Source organism: Sphaeramia orbicularis, chromosome 14 (assembly GCF_902148855.1).
Source record: "Sphaeramia orbicularis chromosome 14, fSphaOr1.1, whole genome shotgun sequence".
Classification (NCBI taxonomy): domain Eukaryota; kingdom Metazoa; phylum Chordata; class Actinopteri; order Kurtiformes; family Apogonidae; genus Sphaeramia; species Sphaeramia orbicularis.
The window spans coordinates 25,683,164-25,704,109 of NC_043970.1; the positions used below are offsets into that span (position 1 = coordinate 25,683,164).

The 20,946-nt window shown below is 36.8% G+C and overlaps 2 protein-coding genes across 3 annotated transcripts; one reads left to right on the forward strand and one right to left on the reverse strand.

Annotated features, from left to right (window-relative positions):
- Nucleotides 1-995: 995 nt before the first annotated feature.
- Nucleotides 996-11,483, reverse strand: ccdc61 (coiled-coil domain containing 61). Of its 2 annotated transcripts, none has more exons than XM_030153739.1 (13): nt 11,241-11,483; nt 9,547-9,704; nt 9,383-9,465; nt 7,067-7,227; nt 6,821-6,973; nt 6,526-6,733; nt 6,364-6,446; nt 6,008-6,228; nt 5,191-5,269; nt 4,911-5,105; nt 4,782-4,815; nt 2,512-2,578; nt 996-2,432 (listed from the first exon to the last, which is right to left on the reverse strand). In XM_030153739.1, exons 2-13 carry the CDS (start codon nt 9,692-9,694, stop codon nt 2,338-2,340), a joined length of 1,527 nt encoding a protein of 508 aa, XP_030009599.1. In that variant the 5' UTR covers nt 9,695-9,704; nt 11,241-11,483; the 3' UTR covers nt 996-2,337. The 2 variants fall into 2 exon arrangements, with proteins under 2 accessions (XP_030009599.1, XP_030009598.1); XM_030153738.1 differs by having other exon boundaries at nt 6,346-6,446.
- Nucleotides 10,674-17,648, forward strand: itpkca (inositol-trisphosphate 3-kinase Ca). Its single transcript, XM_030153740.1, has 7 exons — nt 10,674-10,799; nt 12,785-12,878; nt 12,949-13,162; nt 13,808-14,012; nt 14,333-14,434; nt 14,518-14,589; nt 16,386-17,648. The coding sequence occupies exons 1-7, from the start codon at nt 10,788-10,790 to the stop codon at nt 16,632-16,634; spliced, it is 948 nt and encodes a 315-aa protein (XP_030009600.1). The 5' UTR covers nt 10,674-10,787; the 3' UTR covers nt 16,635-17,648.
- The last annotated feature ends 3,298 nt before the right edge of the window (nt 17,649-20,946 follow it).

Below are 20,946 nucleotides of genomic sequence, written 5' to 3' on the forward strand. Positions count from 1 at the left end.
TTTTTAGAATGAAACAGCGTAGGAAATACACCAAATAGTGCATTTTGTAAAATAAATAGATTTAAGAAATCTTGGCAGCAGAAAAGTTGATAACCACTGATATAAAAGTGAAGTATTGGAGAACTTTTTTTTTTTTTTTTAATTTCTTGGGTATTTATATTTGTCATCTATCAGATCACATTATTATTTTAAGTTGTAACCATAATAATCTTACATAGCCCATCCCATTTTTTTTCTTTTTTGAATGTATTACAGATCTAAATGGCTGAAATGGATGTATATTGTGAGTTGGGACAGACAAAACCTATTTTTTTCTCTGTACTGACTGCACTGTTACACACTGTACAGTTACTTACAGTTTTTAAAGTGGCATAAGAAGAATGAGAAGAAAAAAAACTAAAGCAAAAACTACTGTGCTGTGGAAAGTGCAGCCTTTAAACTAGTCAGATCAGCTGTTCTTCATCCTGAATCTGTCACGATGGGAGACAACCCAGGCAAACTCCTGAAAACCTTCAGAGCTGTCAAAACCACATCCATGTAGTCTAAGCATACAATACAGGCAACTCTACAGTGGTTGCTATAGTAACTCTTTGACTAATTTAATCAAATCTCATTTCATAGACTAAAATTATTGCATAACATGGTTTGACTCGGGGTAAAGATCTATTTTTTTCCGCTTTAATGTTGTGGGTCTGCACTGCTTGCAGCCATTTCAGATTTGGCTCAGTGTGTGTGTGTGTGTGTTATGACACATCATAAGGCATTCAAGTCCAACCTCCATATATCACTGTAGAAACACAAAGCAGCTGTTCAGACACCGAGGAGTTCCCCTGGGAGAAAGGCTTCGTGTTCAGCAGTTTGTTAATTAACGGTAGGGCCAGCTGTAGCGCGGTAACCCTTCAAGGTTTCCTTCTGGCGTCGCTTCATTCGCCTCAGTGTACAAATCTGTACTGGACTGACACGAATCATATAATGACAAAAAAAAGGAAGCGAGGGAGGCATTGTATAAATTATATTTTAGGGATAGAAAAGGCATTAGAAAAGGTAAAAACTGGAGTAACAGTCTTGCTTGTGCACTTAACAGTTTCATAAAAAATTTGGCAGTTTTACCATCATGGCAAAAAAAAAAAAAAAAAAAAAAGTCTGACACTAAACAGAGGAAGAAACTACAGTAGGTCCACATTCCAGGATAATTTCATCTGTTGACATTAATCTTGTTCCCTTTTACGAATGTTGATTTCATGTGATTCAAGTTTTATATTTGGGTTTTAGAATACAGTAGTGGAAAAAAGGTCTCAGACATCCTTAACATTACACAATATTGAAATATTTGAGGAAACATCTTTTTATGTGTTTTAAAAGGTGTGGTTGCCTAAGACAGACACAAACAAATGCTAATGGCTGTTTTTGTTGTTAGCAAGAAAAAAAAAAATTCTTGACAGTTCAACATGTCACACCCTGGATGTGTTTCATTATTTTTCTGAAACATCCAGTTTTGACTTTGATGGAACTGAACTTGTGCAGAAGGGAACACATGGGTTTGGACAATGACACAATGAGTTCAATGATTTAAGAGTGATTCTTAATGTATGTAGCACAAATGCATGGGGTGTCCTAAAACTTTTTTCCAACACTGTATCTCTCAGGGTCCAAGAAATGAAGTCCATCAAGGCTCAAAGATAAAAAAAAAAAAAAAAAAAAAACCTAAAATCCAGAACACCATGTGGATGCTGTGTAAGAGGTGAAACAGCAGCAGGAATGTGTAGTTCAAACACAGCAGGAAAAAATTAAATTAGAGCATATAAATAGAAAATAGATGACAGGAGTAACAGTTATTGAGTGAGTTATAGCCTCACCTTTCTGTGTAAAGGAGCTGGAATCTATCCCAGCATGCACTGGGAATTAGAAGCAGCAGGGTTAACAGTCTGTAGTAACACATGAACCATCACACACCTGCATTCACACCAGAAAAGCAGAGGAAGATGTCAGCGAACAGGCAAAGAATAGTGAGAGAGAGAGAGAGAGAGAGCTTCATGTGCCGTAAAACTCTCGTGCTGCCAGATTTTACATCCACACTGACTGGACTGGGATAAAAAAAACACTCATTAAACAATTATCTTTTAAGTTAATTAATAAGACATTTGTATATTATATAAAAAAAAAAGTCAGTCCAAAAAAAAAAAAAAACTAGTGGAGTGTCCTTCACAGCGAGGTGTTGAGTGTCCTGTTAGTCTTATTAGACCATATTTACATAGTAGTCGATTTCATTGCACACATATGAAGCATGATGGACAAAAAATAATAATGCGATGGCCTGAGGTCTTTGTGCGGTCAGTGTTAGTGTCCTGTATCCAGATCCCTCATGTACTCCTGCAACGCTTGCAGCCTGGCGTCGATCTCCGACAGCTCTGCTCCTGTATCTATGGAGCTCTCTGTCAGATGGAAAATCAGATTGAGAGGTTGTAACATTACAAAACTGAATTATAATAAAGTCATCTTGTGATTGCTTACCTTTGTCATTCATTCTGTGTGTTGGAGTGCTACACAGTGGCTTCCTGGACAAAAGGCCTCCTCTAGACTAGACACAGAGAAGTCACCTTTTAATATGTTGTTCCATTCAACTAAAATTCAAGAGTTGTTCTTTTAAAGCTGGGGTACAAAATAGTAGGAGATTAAATGTATGAAGTCAGTGTAAAAAAAAAAACTTCAGTTCATCTACAGCAAAAGTCCTCGGCCAGCATAGGTTTGTTGGTTTATTTAAGTTATACTGGCCACATATGCATTTCTCAGTCTATGTTTTAAGATCCAGTCTGTATATATGTGAATTATATACAGCAGTAAACACTAACGTCTCATGAAAAAATAAAACCAAGGGTCCTGTAGTTCAACGGCATATTTAAGACATTAATTGGCATTCATTTGACCTTTCAAGGTTGCTCAAGGTCAAAGGTCATGGCACCAAATGAAAGCCCATATGTGACTTCCTATCGATTGTCAATAGTAATTATATCAATATCTTCAACTGTTTTCAAGTTATAGCACTGTGAAATGTGTCCCATTACAAACCAATGGGGATTATGAAAATTTCAGAAATTCATAAAAAATTCAAAAATCAGCATTTCCCAATTCTTTGAACAAATTTGGTAGACCTTACCCCAAAGATATTCCACAACAAATATTAAGTCATTCTGACTGACGGTTTCAGAGAAGAAGATTCTTGAAAAATTGTGTATGACAGAAGGACAGATGATGGACGGACACTGACACCAATAGTCCACTGGACTAAAAAACAGCTTCTATAAACCACAGTGGTCATATTTAATGTGAACTCCCTTTGCACTTAAAATGTCTTAACCCTTTCATTCTGAAAATATGTGATTCATTGCATTCATTTTCTGATGTTTTTTTATCAGGTTTCATTCAACACATGTCAGATGTTTCTGTTTGTGCTGTTTCTTATCATGGGGTCAGAGGTCAAACTAAATAGTGACTTTAACCTTTACGACCCTTTAAGCTGTGCACATATTTCCTGTATGGTCAAAGACTTTTGCACAGATCTGTACGTTTATGTCTAGTCTTTTGATTTGGACTGAGATGAGGCAGTTGCAGAAGAAAGGTGTGTATTTCCCAATCCTGGCATTTTTATCTCCCCTGATTTTGGGGATTCAACACCAACATTCCAAAGCTCTAGAATTCATTTAATGATTTTAAACTTCATCAATAGCCTACTTTTTAAAAAAAAAACTAATTTTTAAATTTTTCTTTTTTATATTAAAAAGTAAACACAAATGTTAGAACAGGCCATTGGACAGTATTACATTGAATTTTTCCAATTTTCCAATTACACAATCTACTACATTTGACTAGCACTCATTAAACTTAGGTCATATTGTAAATAGTCCATTTGTTACTGCATTTTTTATAGCAGTCAAATTGCAGTCTTAATGTAAATGTCAGTCTTAGTTTTGTGTATTTATTGGCAGATTAGCGATATTTATTCTGAGCAATAATATGTCAAAGAAGCGATCAATATTTATCTTAAAATGTTCGGAATTTCCTTATCAAGATCTAGTGGAACTGGTTCAAATAAAAGACCAGGAGTCCAGAATACATACAAATGGTTGGTTTACTTGAATTTTAGTTCTGGATTCACAAAATGTCTTATTAAACTTTTCCAGCAGAAGTCAAACCAGGATCTTGAGTTTGTAGTTTTCATCTGGGATTCCCAAATATCCTCCCACTCATTCTCAGATATCCCCACACTGACCGACTCTGTCCCCCATTTCTGTTTGATGTGGACCACAGAGCAGTTTTTACAATCTGTTATCTGATATCTTAGTTATAACTGGATTGGAATTCACACTGAAAATCCAAGAAGCTCTCAGGATACTGAGCAACATGTATTTGTGTAAATAGCTGTAAAAGGTTAAATCAAATTAACAAACAAATATCTTCAGTAGTTTTCACAACTAAATTCTGTGAATGCTGTGTGTTTATTCTGATAAGTCTATTTTTATCATATTTTTTGCAGATTACATCTTAAATGTTACATTAGTCTTTCATTAGCTCATGGATAAAGCCAGAGGTACATAAAATATTACAAAAACCTACTTAAGAACACTTTATTGAACTGAAAAATACATATTGTGTTTTGAAAGTTGCAACCCAACAGAAAGTACAGAGTCAAAATGGAGGAAAGATAATATTGGTTGCAGTTTTTACATGATTTATCAAGAATAATTTACCTAAGAGAAAAACATTGAGAATACTGAGCCACTCACCACACTGGGTCCATTGTACATTGGTTTCCTTCCTCTGTAAACACAAAAACATGTTCAAATACAGCTAAAGAAAAGGATAAAAAAAACCTCTCTGTGGTAATTTCATATATAATAATATGTTCATTTTACCTAAAAAGGGTTTTGGTCATTTCATCTGTATCGACTAATGAGCTCTCGGAGGAGTTCCTGCTCCTCCGCTCCACAGATAAACTCCTGCCTCTGCTGCCAGGACGGGTCATCTGGGGGTGGGCCTCTCGGGAGCGTGAACGCCCCCTTTCAGGGACAACGGGAGACGTCAGCATGTCCCTCCGCACCTTCCTCTGTCTGTCGCAGGAGATGGTGTTAGAGCTGCAAACACTGGATACTCAAAGTAACACAGAGGCCGCAAAGAAAAACCTAAAAATCCTACTTTTTGAGTTCTGCTTCTTTCTGTCGCCGCTGTCTGTCTTGGATGTAAGCAGTCGGGTCAAAACGTGGACCCCGTGACCCTGTGATGTTAGAGGTGGAAATGATGAAGTCTGGATTTAATCAGTGTGGTTGATTTCACATTTTACTTTAAAAAGACTCAAACATGCAAATCAATCCTTGTGATAATCAATAATATTTTCAGATTTAGCAAATAATTCAACATATTTAAGGCATTAAAAAATATTAGAGCAGCAGCATTTAGCAGTTATATTAAGAATTTATACTATAATACCTAAACTTGAGTATTTTGTTTGAGCTTCAATATCCTTACAAGAAAAGCAATTACAGCAGTGGAAAAAAGTTTTCAGACATCCTTAAAATTTTACACAATCTCAAATATTGTCATGAATAATTTGTGGAAAAATCTTTTCTGTTTTTCCAAATATGTGGCTGCATTAGACAGACAAACAAATGTTAACAAGAATAAAACCTAAACTAAATTCTTGACAGTTTCAACATGTCATGCCCTGGATGTATTTCACTATCTTGCTGAAACATCCAGTTTTGATCTCGATGGAACGGAGCATGTGCAGAAGGGAACATGTGGGTCTGGACAATGGAACAATATGTGTCAGAGGTCAATGACTTAAGGCTGATTCTTAATGGAATATATGACAAATGCATTTGGTGCCCAAAATCCTTTTTCCACCACTGTATATGTTATTAATCACAGTAAATTGTGCAGCTACTTAGTAATTTTCATTGAATGTCAGCCCTAATATATAATATATGCATTAGTTTTTGCATCCAGCCAGTACCAGTGGGAGAGGGTGATGGTCTCGGTATGCGAGCTCGTGGTCCTGTTGAGTCTGCTCTTCGGCCTCTCTCCTCTGACCTTTGAACTCTGTCCTCTATTCGCTCTCGTGACCCTGAGCGCGCTCTGACCATTCCGTATCCTGACCTCCTGTCACGGGACAGGGAGCGATAGACTTCCCCATCGAGGCGAGAACTCATGTGACTGGAGACAGGGGTCACTCTGCTGCAGAGACATAAAGAGGGCCAGGTCTAAGTCAGTAAATAAAACATACACACATGTAAATTATCTGCTCCATTGATGATGAATGAACAAAAGAGATAGAAAGCGAGGATATAGTACACGCTTAGATTGTCTAACCCTCTCCGTAGCAGGCCCAGTTCACTGGTGAGACTCTTGACACGAACACGGAGTGCACACTCTGAAGCTCTCAGCTCCTCCAACTAATCAGAACAGAAAATGTTAAAACCAGCACTAGACCACACCTAAACTCATCTAAACCCAAGTACTTCAGAGCTCCACCTGCTCCACCAGGAGTCGCTGCTCATGGCTTCTTTTGCTTGCAGAACGCTGGTTTTTGGTCCGCTCCTTCACAAGCTGCTCCTCCAGCGTCCTCACCACATCTCTGATCCTCCACTCCTCACCTCTGGGTGTTGAACCACTTCCTCCGATCTGCAGCCGCTCTAGAAGCTTAGCCATGGCCTCCTTCTCCTCCTTCACGAGAAGCAGCCTTAAAATACCAAAGCATGTTAAAAAAAACCAAAGGCCTCCTCATACACACCAGCTGGTCTGAAAGATGAAGATAAATGCAACCCACTCTTCTCGCAGCCGCTGTATTTCCAGTTCTGCAGGTTTGTTGACTCCATGAGAAGAGAGAGCGCTGAGCTCAGCCCTAAGAACTCTGATCTCCTTTTGCAGAGCAGCAGGGTCAGGCTTCCCCACGTAAGGTAGGGGCAATGGGTAATGGATCCTTCAGACACATAATAGTCAAGTTACTACTCATGCAAAGATAAGCAATAAAAAACTAAATCCCTTCTGTCTGAAATGTGAGCATAAGATGAACCTGTCAAACTCCACAGTGTAAATGAGGATCAGGTATCGTTTGGCTGTGAGAGCTGACGACTGCTGGAGGCTTCGAGGACGGCTGACTACTCCTGCTTTTCTGTTACGCAGCAGCTCCAGGTCAGCATAAGTTAGGAGGTCGAGTGTGACAGAATCACTCGTCTGCAGAAAAGTAGAAATTCAAAGTGTGACTGATACTTGCACAGCTTTCAGAAAAACTGTTGTGTGTTTCTGTTTGTATTGATGGTTTAAATACATTTTAAAAAATCTCCCAAGAATCTTATCAACAGACCATGTAATGTTTTATTCAATTTTCATTTTTAGTATTTGTGTTCAACTAATAAGAAAGCACAGTTTATTAGCATATAGCACAGATAAAATTACATTTCTGTTTGCCTTTTAGATTTTATGAACAATATGCACAAGGCATATTTGACAAAAATTGCTTAAATATACAAATGTAACTGAAATATAGAAAATAATGAACGCAAAGGACAAGAGCCAATAATTAAAATAAACTATGTTCTAGGGACAAAACAAATATTAGAAGTCAACCTTACAGGAGATGCAGATCCAGTCCAATTTCAAGTGATGGAAAATGATGTGGAAATAGTGACGAAATACGACATTTCTGTTAATGTCATTAAACTGTTTGTATACAGGTGAATGACTATAATTACCACAATTACGCAAAAATAATAATGATGAGGCTCAAGTACTTAGAACAAGCCAGTTATATAACTGTTAAACTGTGAGAGGCAAAGATACAATAAGCTGTGTGTTTTGTGTCTTGTGTCTCAGATTTATTTCTAAATGATTTCAAAATCCCAATAGTTTCTTTTTCACCTAATATGGTTTCTTTCGATCTCTTATTGACTTAGTATGAGACTTCTTGTGAATTTGATTATACAATTCCTTGGAAAAAATGAATTTATTTCCATTCAGCATGAACATTCAGGGCTACATGCTTATACAGAACTTTGAATTCAAGTTATGTGTGTACTGTATGTCCAATGGACATTTTTGTGAAAAAAATCGTGCCAGAGAATCGTGATCTCAATTCTAAGCAAAAGAATTGTGATTCACATTTTTGCCAGAATCGTGCAGCCCTAATGATAATACAAACACATACATCACACACTAGTGACTGGGCTGAACATTTAAATTACTAGTTATTCGTTCCATGGTGGTGATCAACAGTTTTCTTTCCAAAATAACTTTATAAGTCACAAGTCAACACTGAGGTTAATTAAGTTTTATCAAAGCTTAAAGGGGTCATATTTTGCTACACCCACTTTTATTAGTCTTTGGGACATTTATTTGTGTTTTTGGATCCTAACAGTTCAAAAACTTTGAATTTGAACCCTCCAGGTGCTGCAAAGCTATCTTTATATTCATTCCGGCAAAAATCGAGTGGATTTCTACAACCTGTTTTAATTCCTTCTTAATTTGTTACATTTTATAACTAGTTACATCACAACATTTGCACATATAAGATTAAGACTTCTGATGAACATTTCTCCGAGTACGCCATAATTTTTTGTCAGCAGCAGCGGTTGTAGTAAAAACTGAAAATATGTCCAAACTTTAAGCTGATTACCTAAAATGTTCAGTTGTTGGTTGTAACGAACACAAGTGACTGAACGGGACAGAGCAGCACAGCCAACAACCTGGAGGGAGTAGGGTATGAAGTGGCTCATTTGCCTTTAATGGGCTAGTGCTCAAAACAACCTTTCTGGTGTCATTACTCAGAAATAGGGTCGAAGATGGACCTGTGGAGTTGAATTAATGAAGAATTTAGACCCAAGCATAGCATTTACAGTTCATGTAGACCACAGGGAAATGTTTTAATATGATAGATAGATACTTTATTGATCCTCTGCAGGAAATTGTTTTAATATGCATAATATTTTAATATGAATATTATATGTATAATTCTATTTGAAAAAGCAAAATATCACTCCTTTGAGCTTCATAATCCAATGCATTTCTAGAACTGTCAAGATTCTATTTAAGAGAATTTAAGGCCTTGAATTCTGATCATTGGCCTTTAGACTCTTCAAGAACCTGCAGAAACCCTGCTCGAGGCGCTCTTTGTTTTTGCTTCTCTTCCTGCTCAACAATGACAGAGAATGAAAGGGTCTGAGACTGCTCGACATAACTGGACATTTTTCGCTCCAGTGGAAACACTGATCTTCCTCCGCCTCAGTTCACACAGCCCAGAAAGAATCACTGTCACTTCACATCTTTCCTTTGACTTTCAATGCAATATTATTGGTTTTCTTTGCACCTTTTATGAATGCACACCCAGACGTACCTTTTTAACGGCTGATTCCAACATGCTACAAAAAATAGGAAACTGCTTAAAGTTGCCAGTTTTGCGTGTGAGGTCTTCAATATCTAAATAAAGAATACAAAACAGCATGAGTGACAATATTTGCTCCTGTAGTAAGATTTCATCTCTGGTTTAATGCTACTTACATGGTGGGTCAAATTCCCCCCTCCACTGATCTGCTGTCATCGAGTCTGAGATTTCAACTATCAACAAACCCTTGTCCAGTTCTATCTTCACTGCAAACTCCACTCCTCGAAAAACAATATCCTCCATCACCTCAGAGCCCTCCTCCATCACTTTGGATCTGTGCAAGAGAAACACATTAGAGTAGAATCTAATCAAACCAACAAATTCCTCCATCATAAAAGCTACTGACAATCACAAATCTCATGTCAAATAAGAAGACACAGCCAGTAGTACAAAGTAGGGCTGAACAATTAATCTATATATGGGCAAGCCTGACCCGATCAAGTGCAATATTCTGACTGCAGGATGGACAGTTTCTTGGTAAATGTGCCACAATACGCCATTATAAATGAAGGAATATATGTGCCATTACACAGTCTATAAACCACATAAAAAAAAAAGAGTTCTTCACTGACAATGAAATCCAACAATTCTCGATAAAACTGTGGTTCATGTTGAAATCAGTGATAAACTGATTAATCTGTTAGCTGCTGATTGGTATGGGCTGAACATGGCTCTGATAGTGGGTGATGACTAATATCAGGATTTTTAACTGGAATTGTTGACTTTGATGGAAAAAAAAAAGTCACATCAAATCGACTACTTTAATAAAAAAAAAGAAAGAAAATCATATGTTAAATGTTCAGTTCCAGATTTATCAAACAGCATACAATTTGATTTGGGTATATGGTATTTTGGGTTGCATGCTGAGTTCATCATTTATAGTTTATAATTAAGTCAGAGATAGTAAAGACTTTTTTGCATATTGTTCAAGGCTACAGCATGATTTGACTTAACAGCAATTTGCAAAAATTTACCTTGATTTTGACATCAGAGTTTATGGCTTCATCATAGTATTTTGTTGTCAAATAGCAAAGCACAGCCACTAGAGAAAAGCATGTATTAAATTCAGCTGCAATAATATCTTCAAGGATCTGCTGAATCAAGTATCAGAAAAAGGTGGCTGCAAACTTCCATTTACATTAACTGTCTTAAATATATTCATGTAATTCCACTGGGTTTTCATCCTTGTTTTACCTTGCGGACCTGTACTTTAGTCTGTCTTAACCAAAACACACCGACGGGGGCGGAAGTGAGCCGTTGGAGTGCTTCTCAAAAGGTGTCATCATCATTTTACTGAAAAAGTTCTGCTTGATGGGTCATATCATATGTCGAGGACTCAGCACAGGTCTCCAAAGCCATGTTTTACGAAGTAAGTTAAGATCTGTGCTTCTTTTACGTCGGTGTGCAGACAGATTTAACACTTGACTTCACTTTCTCCCGTGCAGAGGGAATCTGAGCTGAGCTTTCACTGTGTAGAAAACATTACTGTCGGAGGGACTATCAGCCAGTTGTTCAGCAACACCGAGTAACGTAAAGTGGAGGATTTGGCTCTGAAATGGAGCTTTGTAAACCGCTAAAATATAGGTTAGAGTATCATCAGCTTTTCTATTCATAGGTCAGCTAGCAAGAGTCAACATCTGCGCTCTGGTAACTGACCAACGTTAGCTCCGGTTAGCTAGCTCCAGTTTTCTCGTTGGCGTTCAGCTAGTTAACTAGTTAGTTAACTCGGATAAAAGCTAAATAAGTAGCTGCTTGTGTGTCGTATAACGTTATTTTGTAAGCGAATAAACGCTTGACATAAGTAGGTTACCTTTGGTTGTAGAGATGATCCTTTAAGGTGTAAGTTGTCAACGCATTGCTGCTCGTTGTAAAAACATCGCAGTATGTTAGCTAGGTGAACGAAGCCGCTAACAGCCTCTTATATCGGTGATGCATCCAAGACTAAACAGTTTGTAGTGGAGTCACACACACCGTGGAAACTGGAGCGGTTCAACAACCGGGAACCGTTAAATTCTTCTTCTCTTCCCTCCGTCTCTACTGCCTCTTCCTCTGTCGAAATTTGGCGGAGGCTCGGTGCCTCTCAGGTGTTTTGCTGCCCCCATAGGTAACTTATAGGTACTACAGCCACAGAACAGCACATCAGCCAGACAGTGAGCAAATACAAGAACAGAGCATTTATGAAAGGTGCAGTACTACCTATGAAGACCACACTCTGACAATACTATACTAAAATACAATAGTAGGAGTAGGATTTTTCTGCTCATTCTTTATTTATATGAATATTTATATAAATACCACATTTTAAAAATTTTCTCTTTTTCATTTTCACTCCTGTGGTTTTTCTACCTGTCTTTTCTCCTGCACTTGCTTGTTGTATGTTGCTGCTGTTAACCAAAATTCCCCCATGGTGGAATAAAGTCTTATCTTATCTTATCTTATCTTATCTTATCTTATCTTATCTTATCTTATCTTATCTTATCTTATCTAAAGGAAACTTCACCCTTCATTCAGTATTCACACAGTTGGAGATATATGCTAGACATGAAGGGGCTCAAAATAACGCTGTCAGACAAAGCCAGTGGAGAAAAAAAAGTACAATCAGTGTTTACAATCATTGTAGGGTCATGCTTACTGAAAAGCGTTATCTGAAAGAGCTTAAAACCATGCAATAATAGAAAATTCACTTTAAATACCAAAGTTAAGTTAAATTCATGTTAAAATAGCCTAAATTAACATATACTATCCAGCCATTTTTACTGATGGATTAAAATGACAGCAGGATTTTACTATTGCAAATCCTAGAGGAGAGGGTAATTCTAGCTCCTTCATACACTGATGGATATTTAAAATCAATGCACACGTTTTATAAATGGACCGTATCATTTTATATGCCTTTAAGTTTAATATCTGTTCATTTTAAGGCAGTTAAATGTCACATTTCCACACAATAAGGAGAAGCCACACTTTCTAATTTAGTGGAAATCCTACAAAGTATTTAATTTATTATGATCTGATCATAAGACAGAATCAATCAATCAATAAATTTGACAAATTATTAACTGTTTCAGTCTTATATGCTGACATTTTTAACATTGTTAGCCCACCATCACACAGTAACTGTCCATAGTTAATGCAGTTTCAGTAGAAAACAAGTGCTCCCTGTCAATGTTTTATAAATTTCTGCACCTCGTCCACTGCACACCTTCACTTTTGTTGTTTTGAATGGCTGTTTCCATAGAGACAGTCACCCATGAGTCAAAGAGGCGAATGACTGAGTCTGAAGTCTGAGGTCGTGGCTGGAGTACGTGTGTTTGGAGAATGTCTGGCTGAGCTCTTTTTGTTCTTCCCATGCAGAACTCCGCATGGAAGAAAAGTCACGGGACATCACCCATCCTTTCCATGACCCCCAAGAAACCTCAGCAGTGGCTGCAAGTGGTCGGGCATGCAGGTTTGTTCATCTGGTTTGACTTTTGTATCTGGTTTATTTCTTTTCTCTGACTTGTGGATCCTCTTCACAGGAAGTTTCCATGTAGGGGAATATGGCACACTGCTGAAGAAGTTCTGTAAAGGGGAGCAGGAATGTTACCTAAAGCTGATGGAGGACCCTATGAGGCCCTTCGTTCCCGTATACTACGGTGTGGTGCAGAGGGATGAGCAGGATTACAACATGATGGATAACTTGCTGACCAGTTTTAATACACCTGCCATTATGGACTGCAAGATTGGCAGCCGGTGAGTTTCACTGGAACAATTTTAGGCAGATTTATTTAAGGACAAGCACATAAAAACTGAATCATGGACATATGAAGATCAGTCTGTTAAACAATATTCTCTTCTTGTGTAGAAAATGTATATTATTTAAGTGGACTTCCACCATAATTAGGTGGCTCAGGAACTTTTTTGGGGTTTTACCAATGCCAGTGCCTGGTTAAAGCAAAATAAGGTTTATGGATATAAGGCAGCCTTTGAGAGATAGTTCATAACTGTACAATATGACCACAAACATAAAGCTGTTGAGTGATAATAAATGCTAATGTGCTGTACTTGACTATTTTGTGTCGACAGAATGTATTACCTGAATAGAAAATGTCTACATCTGATCTGTTTTTAGTTTTCTCCCTCCTCACCTGAGCTTATTCCCATTCCCATACTGTTGTGCACAATAGTGTTGAAAATAAAAATGTGTACACAAAGAATTAATATAGCAACTTCTTAAGGTTTCCTGTAGCCTTTGATACATCTGTGTGTATTAGAAGATGTGGTTTTGCTCTCTATCTTGACTTGGAGAAGGCTGTAACCACGGTTTCTTATGCTGTTTGTCAATCACACAAACACTTTTGTGAACAAAGCATTGACCTCAGGGATTGTCTCTCTCAGAACATACCTTGAGGAGGAGTTGCAGTTGGCCCGGGAGCGTCCCCAGCCTCGTAAGGACATGTATGAGAAGATGGTGGCTGTGGATCCGGAGGCCCCTACAGTTCAGGAACACACCCAGCAAGCAGTGCTAAAAACCAGGTATATGCAGTGGAGGGAGACCCTGAGCTCCACAACAACACTTGGTTTCCGCATCGAAGGATTTAAGGTGAGTGCAAATACTGGTAAACAAAGTCTGAGTGTCTAATACATGGTTCTATGGTTTAATACATCTCTATAGTGTGTGTGTGTAAACTGTAGATACTCTATATTCTATATTTCCTATCTTTACTCTGAATGTTCTGCCTGTCTTCTGCACTTAAAGTCTTATCTTATCTTATCTTATCTTATCTTATCTTATCTTAGTTTTTGCACATAAAATACTTTTTAGCTTACCGCTGTATATTCTTTTATATATTCTTATTCATTTACTATTTGTTTAGAAAAAGTGTTTCATTGTATTTTGAGATCTTTTCATTTTGTGTGCAGAAGCCAAATGAAGAATGTCACACTAACTTTAAAAGGACCAAGAGCAGACAGCAAGTGATGGAGGCACTGAGCGACTTTGTTGAATCCAACACACAAACTGTTGTGAGTGTGACTAGTAAATGCCTGAGTTTATTTCCACATGAGTTAGATTTATCCTCTTGTAAGTGTTTCACGTCTTTCTGCAGTGGGGTTACCTGAGACGACTGAAACAGCTACGTCAGGTCCTGGAGTCGTCAGAATTCTTCAGAACACATGAGGTCAGTTCTTTTCAGTCACAGGTTACTATGCTGTGACCTTAACCCATAAAGACCCACACATCCACCAGTGACCAAAACCATCTACTGATCTAAAATGTTTAATATCTGTTGATCCACTAATCCTATCAATACATGTAAATAATTGTTGTAAAATGCACTTTGTCGTCTTTTCGTGGTCATCAGATATGACCCATTTGGATGTTCAGAGGCTCCGTAGTGAATGTGGAAACACTGACATCTTCTACAACATTGATTCACCAGTAAAACCCACGGAGTTAGATCAATGACAGTGGATGGACACACTTCAGTTAATGATATATTTTACTCAAAAAGTCCCTTTTTTTTCCAGTTTTCTCTGTTTTTGATGTAATAACCCTCAACTTTAATCTGAGCTTTTATGAACATCTACATGATCAGTGAATTAAATATAAGAAAATGATTTATACTTAAAAATGCAAAATACAGAAAATAATATTGAATAAATGGTGATAAATCAGTTAAGAAATGTTAAACATAGAGAAAGAATAATTTGGGGACTGCCACAAAAGTAGCACTGGGTCTTTATGGGTTAGAATATTATAACTGAAAATAAGAGACCTCTGGCTTGGTTTTAGTCAGTTTGGAAAGGTGTGACTGATACTGTTGTGATTCTGAGCCTATTTTTGTTTGCCGGTAAAGTTTGAATCATTGAATAACTGTTTAGAATAGAAGCAGAATAAACAGAAAACATGAAGTTCAAATACTAAGTTTGAAACCATTTAAATGAGTTATACATTCAGTCAACACTTATCTAGAGATGCCTTTTGCCCTGTTGGACAAAATCATGTGTGGAGAAACCCTTGACAGCAGATGCACATACATTTAAATTTGGAAGGTTACATACACCTTTGTTATTTTTTTTAAAAATGTATTTTATTTTATCAATAACTCAGTGACACTACTTAATGTCTTTTTTTCCCTGCAGAGTATAGTTTATGAAAGGCCTCTTGCATTTGATTCAAGCTTCACAGTTTTAAGGACACATCACCAAAGTAAAGATTTGGTCTCCTGAAAATATGATCAGAAAAACCACAAGTGAAATTTAAGTCTTTCTGCTATTTTTCTTAACCCATAAGGACCCAAAGACCCGCCTGCAACCAAAAGTATTTACTCATCTATAATATTTAATACCTGTTAATCAACTAATCCTATCAATACATGTAAATAATTGGTCTAAAATACAGATTGTCATCTTTTCATGGTCATCAGATATGACCCATTTGGACGTTCAGAGGCTCCGTAGTGAATGTGGAAACACCGTCATCTTCTACAACATTGATTCACCAGTAAAATCCATGGAGTAGGATCAATGACAGTGGATGGAGACACTTGGTTTATGTTCAGTTACTGATATATTTTTCTAAAAAAAAAGTCACTTTTTCTTCAATTTTCTGTTTTTGATATAATAACCCTTAACTTTAATCTCAGATTTAAAGAACATCTACATTATCAGTAAATTAAGTATAGGGAAAAATAGCTGATTTACACTGAAAAATGCAAAATACAGAGGATAATATTATAATTAATGGTGATAAATCACTCAAGAAAAGTTAAAAAGAGAGAAAAATTCATTTGGGAACTGCCCCAAAAGTAGCACTGGGTCTTTATGGGTTAAATGTTACAACATCAAATTAAAGCCTAATTGATCTAACAGGGATTAAAAATACAGTATATCAGTGGTTGCCTCAGAAAGAAACAGACTGGTGCCATTAAGTGTCCAGTGGTGGGATTTTTTTCTAACCCTTGTGTCCCTACAGGTTGTGGGCAGCTCTTTATTGTTCGTGCACGATCATTCAGGCAGAACAGGCGTGTGGATGATTGACTTTGGGAAGACAGTGGCCTTACCGCCGAACCTCACTGTGGACCACCGCACTTCATGGGTGGAGGGCAATCGAGAAGATGGATACCTGTGGGGTCTGGACAACCTGATCGACATACTGACTGACATGCTGCCTCTCTTAAAACATGGGGAAGGTCCTCCAATCCCAGCACAAATATGTGAATGACTGGGTCACGTATGTGGAAGTGGGAAAATACAGTATAGAAGTATGAAAGCACAAAAGTGGTTGATTTCAAAAACAAACAAAACATAGCCACTAGAACCAGCCTCAAGTCTTTTTTTAAAGATCTATAATGATTTATGGGATCACTGAGAATCCTTTGCATCCAATGATTAGATGTTTAATAACCAGTACAAGTTACTTATGATGACACTATAAAAACCAAATATAGTCCTCCTCTACACTGACCCCTCTGGCTTAAAACAAACTTTTTATATGAGAAAACACTAGTGGCACAACTCATTTTAAGCACATACTAAAGATGACCTCATGAGTCATTAAAATGAGACTCTGTCATTAAATGGTGCTAAAACAACAATGCAGCATAGCCTGTTATTTTCTGTATTTCTTGAATTAAATTTCCATATTGCCTCATTATTTGATCTTTTTTTTTTATTGTTGTTGCATTAATACAGTATGATGTTTAAATGATTCTTTATGAGAGCAACCTCTACCATGATCATCACTGTTAATTTTATTATGAATGTAATCTTTTATGAGCTGGTGGTGAAATCACATTCCAGTGGCTTTTGGTGCATAAAACTGTAACTTAGATGTTGTTAGATTTTGGCTCAGTTGGAAATGTGTTGTCTTATTTTTTTTAAGCATTTGTTAATCTTTTGTGGCAGAAAACATGAGCATTAAACGTTTCAAAACCGATTTTGATGTCTTAGATCCAGCACAAAGTGAGTCTCATAAGCTTTTTTCCATTAACGGGTTGAGGGTCATATACAGACAAACCAATAGGTAATAGGTATGTATGGTTTTTCTCGAAAAAAGAACTTGTAAAATCTTTAAGCTACAAAAAAAATACCATACTCAAAAATTTGAATATCTTCCACTAAATTGAGTTAAAATTAGTACTGAACATATGAAAATCTCAAGGATATGACACATGTGTTCATGTAAATAGTTGCTATTGAAATCAAATGAATAAATATAAGTAATTTTCTACCTGAATGAGGAATCTTTCATTTTCATTAATGACTGTCTTGCATTTTGATTCCACATTGTATTATTATATTTCATCCTCACATCAAAGTTAACCCATAAAGACCCAGTCCTACTTTTGTGTCAGTTCTCAAATGATTTTTTTCTTTATATTTAACCTTTAAGTGATTTATCATCATTTATTACATTATCCTCTGTTTTTTTGCATTTTTTTTCAGTAAAATTACATTTTTCTATATCTAATTCTGTAATCCTATAGATGTTCATGAAAGCTGTGATTAAAGTTGAGGGTTGTTATATCAGAAACAGAGAAAAGTGAAGAAAATGTTACTTTTTCAGCAAAATTTACCATTAACTAAACATAAACCAAGTGTGTCCATCCACTGTCACTGATCCAACTCTGTTGGTTTTACTGGTGAATCAATGTTGTAGAAGATGACGGTGTTTCCACGTTCACCACAGAGCCTCTGAACGTCCAAATGGGTCATATCTGATGACCATGAAAAAATGACAAACTGCATTTTACACCAATTATTCCTATGGACTGACAGGATTAGTGGATCCACAGGTATTAAACAGTTTAGATCAGTAGACAGTTTAGGTTGCCAGTGGCTGTTTGGGTCTTCATGGGTTAATTGTTATCAACATTGGTAATGTTATCACATTACACTTTTCCTGCTTTACAAGCCAAAAAGTCAGCTGTGTTAAAGATCTGCTGCCACAGAACTTCTTAAATACAGCTGAAAAAGTCATATTTTCCCAGAAAGCATCATCTGAATTTCCTTTAAGGGAAAAACGTTTGCATTCGTTATCTATATATACTGTATGTTTAAATGATATTCAGTTGAATAAATTTGTAACTAATGTGTAGGACTGTGAAGCTAAAATAGATCAGAACAGCACAGATCAGAGTAGCAATCAAACACCTAAAACAGGACAGATGTGCTGTCTGTCTGGTACACCTGTCCCGTTCAGCCATCAGACAGCGAGCAGAGGGAACCCCTGCCCTTACCTGCAGCACCAGCCAAGATTAAAGCGATGGGCAGACAGAAAAACTGATGTTATGCTCTACAAATCCTCCCACTCAGTCTGCAGCAACAACAAAAAGCCTCTTCTCAGAGAAACTGGAAGCTGCAGCCGTGGTTTGATCTGATGGTCATTGAGAAGATGCCACTCTGGAGCTGCTTTGGGCTGCTTTGCTCAAGGGAATTTCCGTAATAATAATAAAAGAAGGGAAGCTTTTTTGTCCTACTCAGTTTATCCTGTTTTACCATCGCATGCAGATTTAGACAGTGTTTCAAATAAAAATCTATTCATAATATGTGTTCATTTTGGGTATTTTGTCATTTGTATTTTGCTGGAAATGTAAAATAAAATATAATTTGTAATTTAACACTTCATTTGTATTTGTATTTCTGAAGAACTTGAAATAGCCTAGATTATTTAACAAGTCATAATAGCCTCACACTTAATCAAATTGCAATCACATTCATAATCACAATATCATGTGGGTAGTTATGTACAGTTCTGTAATTGCAAAAACTTATCATTTAAAGATCCAGCATGTGTGTATGGTGACATTTTGGATTCTGTGACACTGAGAAGAAAAGTGCGTGATGTAAATATGCACTGTAAATGTGCAAAGCAAGTCTGCAAATGCAAAATGGGAGTTCATGCATTTTTTTTTTTTTTTTGATTAAATAAGTTTTTGTATTTTTTATGGTTTGTGTGTTTTAGTTGAAAAAACAGACATATTTCAGATCAGTCATCTGTGTATTTTTCTTAGTATCCCAAGGTTAAACTGTAAAAACAAAATAATGAATAAATAAAAATGTGCCTCAGGCAGTCTTTGGGTAAACACAAATGAGTTCTCAAACACTGAGCCTTACGTTAGCAAAGTGAGACATGCCTTTATTTGTAATTTTTTTACACTTATAATTGTTAATTTAAAAAATGTAGTGGGAGCAAATAAGGGGACAAAAACCAACAACAATCAACACATGCAGTGACAATGCAGACGGTGATAATTAGGCCTTTTCTCGATAGGGGACAACAGACACTACAGGGGTTGTGCCCCCCCCCCCCTTCCATTTGGCCCACTTCTCCTAGTCCACGGTATGTGGTGTGTTCCTGCAACTTCAGCTAATGATGGGTTCAGAGCTGAGGGTCAGTTTTAATTGGTATGTTGCATGTCATCAGTCAGTTGTGCGAACTAAAGCAGTGCAGTTTCCTCTTTGTTGTCTTTACAGATAAAAAAGCAAAGGCAACAATACACTGACTTTATGATTTTTAATAGAATATCTTACAGTGTAGCAGTTGTGTCTCTGTTTTTAAAACTGCTCTAATTTGTTGTAATTAATGTTCATTTGTTGCAGAGTGAACTCCATCCTCCATCTGAAACTGGTGTCTTAGATTATATGAGCTCACTTTAAGAGATTTGTACTTGAAAATGAACCTTTGTAAAGTTGCAAAATATGTCAATTTGTATGAAAAATTGAAGTTGTGGTTGTGTAGGTAAGCACATGTTGCTTTGCTGCTCCTGAGTTATTTTGTTAAAAGCTGTGATAAGTACGACACAACTGCAGTGTACTAAAGGAAAAAACTCTTTAACTAAGACATTCAAGTGTACAGCAGCACAAGGCAATATGCACCAAATACAGCTGAAAAAAATAAAAGATAAAAAATATATACAAATTTGTTAAAGTGACTAAGAGTGACAAAAACAAGCAATAATAATGATAAAGTAGCAAGTGTGCAGTAGGGGATTTTTTTTAAATAAGTGTGCAGCACTTTAATTATAGTGGACACTTTGATTATAGTGAATTATGCATATTAGACATTACAATTCAAGTAATTCCATCTACAGCATTTTATAGCTAAACGGAAAGTGAAATTCTCACATACAGTTTGTTTAGAATATATTTTTCTCATTTTAGAATACAAAAGTACTTTTTTACTGTAATGCCAGCCTTTTGTGTTTTATTTTGATATGTTTTATAAGCAAGTGAGTAGCTAGTCCTATATTTTATTTCCATCTGTGTCCCAGAACACCTGATGTGACCAGATATTAAAAGGAAATGTTTGTCACGTGTGGCTTTGAGCAGAAGTCAGAATGATCTGTGGTAATTGAGGCTTGAAAAGAAGGATGGTGCTTCTAAAATCAAGAGGTGACTGCACCAATCAGGGTGGGCTCGTATGGGGAGGGGGTGGGCAGGCGACAGTGATGTCAGTGTGTAATAGATCAAACATCAGACCGTCTCTACAGCACAAAAAATACTCCAGACGCCTCCTGTAGCTGGTCATTGTT